We start from the raw sequence: 11,891 nt of genomic DNA, 5'->3' as shown, positions 1-11,891 counted from the left end.
CTCTACGAAAAGTCAAAGTATATAGAATCACATACAAAAAAAGTCAAGTGAATTCAACATATAATAAATACATAAAAGTTTTGCCTATTAAATGGGTGTCAACTGACACGGCTCCATCCAGTGGCGGAACTAAGTAGTGTCAAGAACGTTAACCAACTCCCTTCGTCAAAAAATTACACTGTGCAAATAGAGTACAAATGAGTTTTACTCTATTTGGTGTTTGATCCTTTAAACTATCTTAATATAGGTGTTTGTTTAGACATCAAAATGATTGAGGTTGGTCACAATAAAAGGAATCTCACTGAATTATAAGCCCTACTGAAAGAGACATACTATAACTAATCTAATTTCTAGTCCTATAAATTGGCTTTGATCCTCTCTAGTTGATGTGTGACAGAAAGAAAAAATAAAAATACTAAGGTCTCTTTCACTAGAAGTAAAAAATATGTCTACTTTTGGCTTGGGCTTCTTTGTTATTTGTATTGTAGGTATATTTTTAGATGCTAGTCATGCACAGTTACAACTCAATTTCTATGCCAAGAGTTGTCCAAAAGCAGAGAAAATTATTCAGGACTATGTCCACAAGCACATCCCAAAGGCACCATCTCTTGCAGCAGCCTTATTGCGACTTCATTTCCATGATTGCTTTGTCAGGGTACGTTAACATTTTATCATATGTTCATATGCTTAATTGAATAGGCCATAAGTCGAGTGTCTAAATGAAATTTACTAACAAGTTTAAGGAGTTGTCAGTGTATTCTGCTCCAAATTAAGTTTTTTATTTTTTATATAATTTTGCAGGGTTGTGATGGTTCTGTACTTCTGAATTTCACTTCGAGCACGAAGAATCAGACGGAAAAAGTGGCTATTCCTAATCAAACATTGAGAGGTTTTTCATTCATAGATGGAGTGAAGAAAATAGTTGAAGCTGAATGCCCTGGAGTTGTTTCTTGTGCTGATATTGTTACTTTGGTTGCTAGAGACTCTGTTGTGGTCACCGTAAGTATAAATCTCAAGAAAATAACACACATACCTACCTAAATATTTGGCTATATAACTTAACATCGACTAATTAGTCAGTGTGTACATATAGATTGAACTCGCAGTCTAATTATCTTCTTGTTTGCATGATAGGGAGGACCTTTCTGGAATGTACCAACTGGTAGAAGAGATGGAAAAATATCTAATGCTTCTGAAGCATTGGCAAATATTCCACCTCCAACAAGTAACTTGTCTAGTCTCCAAACATCTTTTGCCAACAAGGGTCTTGATCTAAAAGACTTGGTCCTCTTATCAGGTAAACTAAATTGAATTACATACACATTTATAGAGGCGCGAGTGCAGCCTATGCACTATTGGTTCGACTGAACTCATATTTTTAAAAGTACAATCAGTTCAAATCTTGAATCTGCTTCTCGTAACAAGCATAACTACACTAATTTTAAATCTTGAATTCGGCTCTGATAAAAATTTTCAAGTTTTCGGGCATAACTATAACAGAGGTTCTTTTTAATTCTCAGGGGCTCACACCATTGGAGTCTCTCATTGTTCGTCATTTTCAACACGTTTGTACAATTTCACTGGTGTTTTGGGCACACAAGATCCATCTCTAGATAGTGAATACGCATCCAATCTTAAGGGGAAAAAATGCAAATCAATCAACGACAATACAACGATAGTTGAGATGGATCCTGGTAGTTTCAGGACGTTTGATCTAAGCTACTACAAGCTTTTGCTCAAAAGGAGAGGCTTGTTTCAATCTGATGCAGCCTTAACAACAAGTGCTACAACAAAATCATTCATCAACCAGCTAGTTAAGGGTTCCATCGAAGAATTCAATGCGGAATTCACAAAGGCTATGGAGAAAATGGGAAGGATAGAAGTTAAGACTGGCTCTGCTGGTGAAATTAGAAAACAATGTGCATTTGTGAACAAGTAGAGAACCTATGTTTGTACTTAAAAATTTCGAATTTATGTTTGTGTTTTGTTATTGTTTTTCTGGGGATTATTTGTATTGATGTTCCTTTGTATATAGTATGTTTATTATTCGACTTTTGTACCTTCATTGGGAGTTTCAAAATAAAATTCCAATGACAACAGCCTTTTCTTCTTCATTTTTTTTGTACTAATTACTCCCTCTTATTAAGAATAAGTATATACAAGGGTCAATTTGGTGTAGATTTTTCAGTTTCCTAAAAGTAAAATTTTACTATAGAGTGTTACAAGTTGACATAGCTAATGATTTATCTTTTTAAAAGTTGAGAAAATTATAGCCAAGGAAATGTCTATTTAATTTCCTAAATAGTAACACTTTCACATATAATGGTAAAAATTTACAGGATACTACATATGGGGGATTCTTCCTTACTATAATTTTGCATGTTTTCCTCTTCAAATTGGCTTCTTTTAATATATATTTAGATCACATATTTTAAGCAATAAGAACATATTTTAAGTAAGAGGATGGAGCAATTGATTTAGACAACAAATCTAATAGCTAGAACTTTTTTTAAATTTTATTTTGTTCAGAAACTATAATTTGACTTTGAAGAATTTGGTGTAGATAAAGTTTTAAATAGAAGATTAAGTTGCGGGGGAATAATATCAAGAAAATATACCTTTTATATATATAAAAAAATACTTCTCTTTTGTCCCCCCCTGATTGAAATCCATTCGACGAACTTTTTGATAATTATACTAGTTAATTAGTTAACATGATTATAGTTTGAATTAATTATGACTCACAACTTAATTTTAGTTGTAATAATGCCATTCTCTCCTCTTTTATACATATATAAATACAAATTATACACATACATTTACAATTATATGTCACATATACAAATACAATTAGTCTCTCTCCACTCTCTGCTCTCTCTCTCGCACGCCTCTCTCCTGCCTCTCCCAATCTTGCTCGCCTCTCTCCTCCCTCTCCCAATCTCGCTCGTATCTCTCCTCCCTCTCCCAATCTCACTCGCCTCTATCCTCCCTCTCCCAATCTTGTTCGCCAGATATACAAATACATATGTATACCAGCTACATATATACAATTATCTGACAGATATACATATTTGGTTCGTCTCCCCTCTAACATGTAGCTATGAATTGTAATTAGCAAACTATAGCTACGAATCATAATTAAGTTGTTTTTCAGTGGCTATAAGCGAAAATTCCCCTATGTAAATAAATAATAGTTATAGTCCAATCATTTCCTCAATTTCAAGAGTGAAAATTTTCTTTTTGGAATAAGTTATTTCATTGCCCCCCCTTTTTTTACAAAATTTTAGAAATAGGCTTTATAGCTATAATTTTGATAATTGTGCTCCATAATTATAGTTTCGTTTGCTATGGAAGCTGCGGTTCGTATATTTATCTCCATTTGTATATTTCGCTTACGAATATACAAATAGGGTAAGTATAAACAAATTCTGTATTTATATATTTAAGAATTTTTCATAACTTTGTTTGTTCATTTCGCTTGCCAATATACAAATTGTTGTTGTAGATGCATTTTATTATTAAAACAAAATATTAAGTGCATATGTTAGTGGGTATAAATTATGGTAGAAGATGACTATTGATTCTTGTAACCTATATGACCATTAGTTCTTGACTTCTTGTAACTCTCATGGTCATTAGTTTCTTGTAATTCATATTACCATTAGTTTCTTGGAATTCATATTACCATTAATTTCTTGTAACTTATTTAACATCTATTACATTCATCTACCCACATTACTACACCACATTCTACCCATTGATTACATGGAGTACTTCTTCACCTATAAATAGTGATGTTTCTTCATTTGCGAAGGGAAGTAAGAAAAATGTTAAGTGTGGAAAATATTGTAGTGGGTAGTAGTGAAAGAGAGAGTTAAGACAAAGAAAATATTCAAAGTCTTTAACTGTATTCACTATGAAAAAGAGAATATTTATCTGTTGAAGGAAGGTGTTCTTATGTGGAGCTTTGGACTCTTCAACTAATTCGGAGTTGTTTGAGTTGTACAACGTTGTTGGACGGTTGTATCCTGAAGGGGACAAGTCAAGAGTGATACTGTTAGATCGGTGTAGATTATGCCGCAGTGGGCTTGAATCTCCTTAAAGAGAGCGACCTATCCGCACCTCAGCCTAAAAATTTATTCATTCATTTTTTTGTGATGTTATTTTCAACCGTAATTTACTGTATTTGTGGTATATTACACTAACACAAACATGGTAATTTATTACTCCCTATGTCCACTTTTAATTGTCATGTTGCGTTTTTCCAAAGTCAATTTGACTAACTTTCAAAGTTAAATTAGATTACATTAATTTGATATTTTAAACAAAAATTTTAGATATTCAATAACTACACGAAAAGTACTATAAATTGCAATTTTTTGCATATCAATATGATGAAAAAATACATCGTAAAATGTTAGTCAAAGTTCTTATCGTTTCACTCTAAAAAAAGGAAACCATGACAATTGCAGTATGGATTTTTCATAAATTGTATACAAATAGTTAGGATAAGCATATACAAAAGTTTGAATTTATACAATCAGGAATCGAATTATACAAATTCTGGATCTATACAAATCAAGCGAATAGCAAGAATTGGAGAAACTGTAGCCCCAAATTACAATTTTCTTAAACTGTAGCTATAATATCTAATATCGGCTAAATAGTATTATTTTGTATAATTTCCCTGATGGATGAATAGTTATTTTTCCATCGAATGCCTCCAAGACAAACGTGATCTTACTCTTTGCATGGGAGTTAGTTGACTAAAAACTTAAATTAATTAAGACAAAAACTACTATTGGCCTAATTATCTTCTCAACAAACGCAGAATCAATCAATCAATCTTATCAAGGCAGGATTAGTTATATGTAATTGGTTTTTGGTGAAGTTTTTTTTTAAAATTGAATACCACCGTATTCCAACTTTTTAAAAACCTAATCTCTATTATTTTAATTATGCAATTATGTTGATCCTTACATTATGCCTTTCACATCAAAGATGAATAAATAGCAAAAAGTCAGTTTGTCCAGTTCATATATATGTATGTGCTAATTATGCTACGTAGCAGGTACTACTACTACGTGCTAATTATTGAAAAATTGACTTCCACATGCACAATAAACTATGGCGGAATCAAAATTTTCACTACGTGATGTCAAAGTATAAAGAAAGTCAAGTGAACTCAACATATAATATACACATAAAAGTTTTGCCTATTATATATACAATGTAATTTTGAAGCACCAATTGGACATGGGTGGCTCCATCCAGTTGGCGGAACTAAGAAGTGTCGAGAATTAACCAACTCCCTGCGTTAAAAAATTACACGGTGCAAATAGAGTAAAAAGGAGTTTTTTTTGAAAAAAATTATATGTGAGTTGTTGAATCTTCTTTAACCTTTAGAAATATTCAAGTATAGTGGTAAAGGAGGTTAAAATTTCTTTTGGTCATATCTATACATATTTTTCTTTCATTTGGTATTTGATCTTTTAAACAATCTTAATATAGGTGTTTGCTTAAGCATCAAAATGATTGAGGTTGGTCACAATAAAAGGAATCTCACTTAATTAGAAGCTCTATTGAAAGAGACATACTATAACTAATCTAATTTCTAGTCCTATAAATTGGCTTTGATCCTCTCTAGTTGATGTGTGACAGAAAGAAAAAAAAATACCAAGGTCTCTTTCACTAGAATTAAAAAACATGTCTTCTTTTGGCTTGGGTCTCTTTGTTATTTGTATTGTAGGTATATTTTTAGATGCTAGTCATGCACAATTACAACTCAATTTCTATGCCAAAAGCTGTCCAAAAGCAGAGAAAATTATTGAGGACTATGTCCACAAGCACATTCCAAAGGCTCCATCTCTTGCAGCAGCGTTATTGCGACTTCATTTCCATGATTGCTTTGTCAGGGTACGTTAATATTTTATCATATGTTCAGATGTTCATTTGAATAGGTCATAAATCGAGTGTCTAAATGAAATTTAATGGGATAAGTTGTCGGTGTATTCTGCTCCAAATTAAGTGTTTCTTTGTTTGCTTTTTTAATTTTGCAGGGTTGTGATGGTTCTGTACTTCTGAATTTCACTTCGAGCACGAAGAATCAGACTGAAAAAGTGGCAATTCCTAATCAAACATTGAGAGGTTTCTCATTCATAGATGGAGTGAAGAAAATAGTTGAAGCTGAATGCCCTGGAGTTGTTTCTTGTGCTGATATTGTTACCTTAGTTGCTAGAGACTCTGTTGTGGTCACCGTAAGTATAAAACTCGAGAAAATAACACACATAAATATTTGGCTATATAACTTAACATCGACTAATTAGTCAGTGTGTACATATAGATTGAACTCGCAGTCTAATTATCTTCTTGTTTGCATGATAGGGAGGACCTTTCTGGAATGTACCAACTGGTAGAAGAGATGGAAAAATATCTAATGCTTCTGAAGCATTGGCAAATATTCCACCTCCAACAAGTAACTTGTCTAGTCTCCAAACATCTTTTGCCAACAAGGGTCTTGATCTAAAAGACTTAGTCCTCTTATCTGGTAAACTAAATTGATGAAGTACATGCACATTTATTTTTATGTTTACTTCGACATATTCCATAATGCATATGCACTACTGATTCGACTGAACGCATATTTTTAAAAGTACAATCAGTTCAAATCTTGAATTTGCTTCTCGTAACAAGCATAACTACACAAAGTTCAAATCCTGATAACAATTTTCATTTTTCAGGCATAACTATAACAGAGGTTTTTTTTAATTTTCAGGTGCTCACACCATTGGAGTCTCTCATTGTTCGTCATTTTCAACACGTTTGTACAATTTCACTGGTGTTTTGGGCACACAAGATCCATCTCTAGATAGTGAATACGCATCCAATCTTAAGGGGAAAAAATGCAAATCAATCAACGACAATACAACGATAGTTGAGATGGATCCTGGTAGTTTCAGGACGTTTGATCTAAGCTACTACAAGCTTTTGCTCAAAAGGAGAGGCTTATTTCAATCTGATGCAGCTTTAACAACAAGTGCTACAACAAAATCATTCATCAACCAGCTAGTTAAGGGTTCACTCGAAGAATTCAACGCGGAATTTGCAAAGGCGATGGAGAAAATGGGAAGGATAGAAGTTAAGACTGGCTCTGCTAGTGAAATTAGAAAACAATGTGCATTTGTGAACAAGTAGAGAACCTATATTTGTACTTAAAATTTCAATTATTTGGCTTTATGTTTGTGTCTTCTTGTTGTTTTTTTGAGGATTATTTGTATTAATGTTCCTTTGTATAGTATGTTTGTTATTCTGCTTTTGTAACTTGATTGGGAGCTTCAAAATAAAATTCTAATGGCAAGAGTCTTTTCTTCTCCATCTTTGTGGTACTAATTACTCCCTCTTATTATTAAGTATATAAGTAAGTATATACAAGGGTCAATACTCTTAAGTTTGACTATGAATTTGATCTAGATTTTTCAGTTTCCTAAAAGTAAAATTTTACTAAAAGTGTTACAAGTCGACATAGCTAATGATTTATCTTTTTAAAAGTTAGAGAAAATTATAGTAAAGGAAAAGTCTATTTGGCCATAGATTTCCTAAGTAATATAATATTTGGGGAAAATTTTGCAAATAGTGTTTGTCCACACAATTTGTCATTATTTGGCAAATATCACAAATTCCCAAATACTAGGTTTTTCTAGTATTTAGGCCAAATCTCATTATTTGAGATCTTTTAAAAATTGAAATTTTACACCAAACTTTTATCTTTCACAAAAACACCCTCTATAGTAGTTGTTTGCGTTGTATTACATATTTTTTTACGTGAACACCAAAATAGTGATGAAATATTCGGTGAATATGAAAGTGATGATATGGTTGTTGATGAAAATGATGAACAATCGGCTCAGAGTAATAAAGTCATGTGCTTTGTCTACTTCACGATGTATGGAATGATGCTTGTTTCACTCACTCTAAACTACCACATTGCTCCAGTGTCACGGACACTACTTGTTATTTGTTGCAACGAAGATCCAATTGACTTGTAATACAAACTTATGGTTAGTTTTGATAGTTTTTAAAACTTGTGGGTATAAATCATATTTTTCTAAAAAAGTGAAATATGTTTCCCAAATACTATGGCCAAACACATGGTGAAATTTCACCCAAATTTTCACCCAAATAATATTTGCCAAAAATATTTGGAAATCTATGGTCAAACGCTAGCTATATATGGGGGATTCTTCCTTACTATGATTTTTCATGTTTTCCTCTTCAAATTGGCTTCTTTTAATATATTTAGATCATATATTTTAAGCAAGAAGAACATATTTTAAGCAAGAGGATGGAGCAGTTGATTTAGTTAACAAATCTAATAACTAGAACTTTTTAAATTTTTTATTTTGTTCAGAAACTATAAGTTGACCTTGAAGAATTTGGTGTAGATAAAGTTTTAAATAAAAGATTAAGTTGCTGGGAAATAATATGAACAAAATATACCTTTTTTTAAAAAATACTTCTCTTTTGCCCCCCCCCCCCCCCCCCGATTGAAATCCATTCGACGATCTTTTTGATAATTATACTAGTTAATTAGCTAACATAACTATAGTTTGAATTAATTATGACTCACAACTTAATTTTAGTTGTAATAATGTCATTTCTCTTCTCTCTCTCGACTTTCTCCTCTTTTATAGTATACAAATACAAATTATACATGTACATATACAATTATATGTCACATATACAAATACAATTAGTCTCTCTCCACTCTCTGCCCTCTCTCCTCCCTCTCCCAATCTAGCTCGCCTCTCTCCTCTCTTTCCCAATCTCACTCGCCTCTCTCCTCCCTCTCATTATCTCACCTGTCTCTCTCCTCCCTCTCCCAATCTTGCTCACCAGATATACAAATACATATGTATACCAGTTACATATATACAATTATCTGACACATATACATATACAGTCCGTCTCTCTCCACTCTCTGCCCTCTCTCCTCCCTCTCTCATTCTCGCTCGCCAGATATACAAATAAATATGTATATCAGTTATATATATACAATTATTTGTCAGATATACATATACAATTTGATCCTCCCTACTCTATTTCCTCTCTCGCCCGCCTCTCTCCTCCCTCTAACATGTAGCTACGAATCATAATTAGCAAATTATAGCTACAAAGTATAATTAAGTTATTTTTGAGTGACTATAAGCAAAAATCCCCCCTATGTAAATAAATAATAGTTATAGTCCAATCATTTCCTCAATTTCAAGAGTGAAAAATTTCTTTTTTGGAATGAGTTATTTCATTGTCCCCTTTTTTTTTTAGAAAATTTTAGAAATAGGCTTTATAGCTATAGTTTTGATAATTGCGCTCCATAATTATAGTTTTGTTTGCTAAGGCGGTTGTCGTTTGTATATTTATGTCCTTTTGTATATTTCGCTTACGAATATACAAATAGGGTAAGTATATACAAATTTTGTATTTATATATTTAAGAATTTTTCAGAACTTCGTTTGTATATTTCGCTTGTCAATATACAAACTGTTGTTGTATATGCATTTTGTTATTAAAATAAAATATTAAGTGCATATGTTAGTGGGTATAAATTATGGTAGAATATGACTATTGGTTTTTGTAACTTATATGACCATTAGTTCTTGTAACTCTCATGGTCATTAGTTTCTTGTAATTCATATTACTTAGTTTTTTGTAACTTATGTAACATCTATCACATTCATCTACCCATATTCTACCCATTGATTATATGAAAGACTTCTTCACCTATAAATAATGGTGTTTCTTCATTGTGAAGGAAAGTAAGAAAAATGTTAAGTGTGAAAAATATTGTAGTGGGTAGTAGTGAAAGAGAGAGTTAAGACAAAAAAAATATTCTAAGTCTTTAACTGTATTCACTATGAAAAAGAGAATATTTATCTGTTGAAGGACAGTGTTCTTATGTGGAGTTTTGGACTCTTCAACTAATCTGGAGTTGTACAAACACATTTATAGAGGCGCGAGTGCAGCCTATGCACTACTAGTTCGACTGAACGCATATTTTTAAAAGTACAATCAGTTCAAATCTTGAATCTGCTTCTCGTAACAAGCATAACTACACTAATTTTAAATCTTGAATTTGGCTCTGGTAACAATTTTCAATTGTTTGGGCATAACTACAATAGAGGTCCTTTTTAATTCTCAGGGGCTCACACCATTGGAGTCTCTCATTGTTCGTCATTTTCAACACGTTTGTACAATTTCACTGGTGTTTTGGGCACACAAGATCCATCTCTAGATAGTGAATACGCATCCAATCTTAAGGGGAAAAAATGCAAATCAATCAACGACAATACAACGATAGTTGAGATGGATCCTGGTAGTTTCAGGACGTTTGATCTAAGCTACTACAAGCTTTTGCTCAAAAGGAGAGGCTTATTTCAATCTGATGCAGCCTTAACAACAAGTGCTACAACAAAATCATTCATCAACCAGCTAGTTAAGGGTTCCATCGAAGAATTCAATGCGGAATTCACAAAGGCTATGGAGAAAATGGGAAGGATAGAAGTTAAGACTGGCTCTGCTGGTGAAATTAGAAAACAATGTGCATTTGTGAACAAGTAGAGAACCTATGTTTGTACTTAAAAATTTCGAATTTATGTTTGTGTTTTGTTATTGTTTTTCTGGGGATTATTTGTATTGATGTTCCTTTGTATATAGTATGTTTATTATTCGACTTTTGTACCTTCATTGGGAGTTTCAAAATAAAATTCCAATGACAACAGCCTTTTCTTCTTCATTTTTTTTGTACTAATTACTCCCTCTTATTAAGAATAAGTATATACAAGGGTCAATTTGGTGTAGATTTTTCAGTTTCCTAAAAGTAAAATTTTACTATAGAGTGTTACAAGTTGACATAGCTAATGATTTATCTTTTTAAAAGTTGAGAAAATTATAGCCAAGGAAATGTCTATTTAATTTCCTAAATAGTAACACTTTCACATATAATGGTAAAAATTTACAGGATACTACATATGGGGGATTCTTCCTTACTATAATTTTGCATGTTTTCCTCTTCAAATTGGCTTCTTTTAATATATATTTAGATCACATATTTTAAGCAATAAGAACATATTTTAAGTAAGAGGATGGAGCAATTGATTTAGACAACAAATCTAATAGCTAGAACTTTTTTTAAATTTTATTTTGTTCAGAAACTATAATTTGACTTTGAAGAATTTGGTGTAGATAAAGTTTTAAATAGAAGATTAAGTTGCGGGGGAATAATATCAAGAAAATATACCTTTTTATATATATAAATAAATACTTCTCTTTTGTCCCCCCCTGATTGAAATCCATTCGACGAACTTTTTGATAATTATACTAGTTAATTAGTTAACATGATTATAGTTTGAATTAATTATGACTCACAACTTAATTTTAGTTGTAATAATGCCATTCTCTCCTCTTTTATACATATATAAATACAAATTATACACATACATTTACAATTATATGTCACATATACAAATACAATTAGTCTCTCTCCACTCTCTGCTCTCTCTCTCGCACGCCTCTCTCCTGCCTCTCCCAATCTTGCTCGCCTCTCTCCTCCCTCTCCCAATCTCGCTCGTATCTCTCCTCCCTCTCCCAATCTCACTCGCCTCTATCCTCCCTCTCCCAATCTTGTTCGCCAGATATACAAATACATATGTATACCAGCTACATATATACAATTATCTGACAGATATACATATTTGGTTCGTCTCCCCTCTAACATGTAGCTATGAATTGTAATTAGCAAACTATAGCTACGAATCATAATTAAGTTGTTTTTGAGTGGCTATAAGCGAAAATTCCCCTATGTAAATAAATAATAGTTATAGTCCAATCATTTCCTC

The 11,891-nt window shown here is 32.3% G+C and overlaps 2 protein-coding genes across 2 annotated transcripts; both read left to right on the top strand.

Annotated features, from left to right (window-relative positions):
* The first annotated feature begins 320 nt into the window (after positions 1 to 320).
* On the top strand, positions 321 to 1,939 carry LOC125817537 (peroxidase 3-like). Its single transcript, XM_049497080.1, has 4 exons — positions 321 to 655; positions 802 to 999; positions 1,135 to 1,297; positions 1,521 to 1,939. The coding sequence occupies exons 1-4, from the start codon at positions 446 to 448 to the stop codon at positions 1,937 to 1,939; spliced, it is 990 nt and encodes a 329-aa protein (XP_049353037.1). The 5' UTR covers positions 321 to 445.
* A 3,767-nt stretch (positions 1,940 to 5,706) lies between these two features.
* On the top strand, positions 5,707 to 7,372 carry LOC125817534 (peroxidase 3-like). Its single transcript, XM_049497078.1, has 4 exons — positions 5,707 to 5,916; positions 6,060 to 6,257; positions 6,385 to 6,547; positions 6,776 to 7,372. The coding sequence occupies exons 1-4, from the start codon at positions 5,707 to 5,709 to the stop codon at positions 7,192 to 7,194; spliced, it is 990 nt and encodes a 329-aa protein (XP_049353035.1). The 3' UTR covers positions 7,195 to 7,372.
* The last annotated feature ends 4,519 nt before the right edge of the window (positions 7,373 to 11,891 follow it).

Source organism: Solanum verrucosum, unplaced genomic scaffold, assembly GCF_900185275.1.
Source record: "Solanum verrucosum unplaced genomic scaffold, falcon-dt-bn FXZP01000280.1, whole genome shotgun sequence".
Classification (NCBI taxonomy): domain Eukaryota; kingdom Viridiplantae; phylum Streptophyta; class Magnoliopsida; order Solanales; family Solanaceae; genus Solanum; species Solanum verrucosum.
The sequence above is the reverse complement of the archived record's forward strand: the minus strand, read 5'-3'. Positions and strand labels throughout refer to the sequence as shown.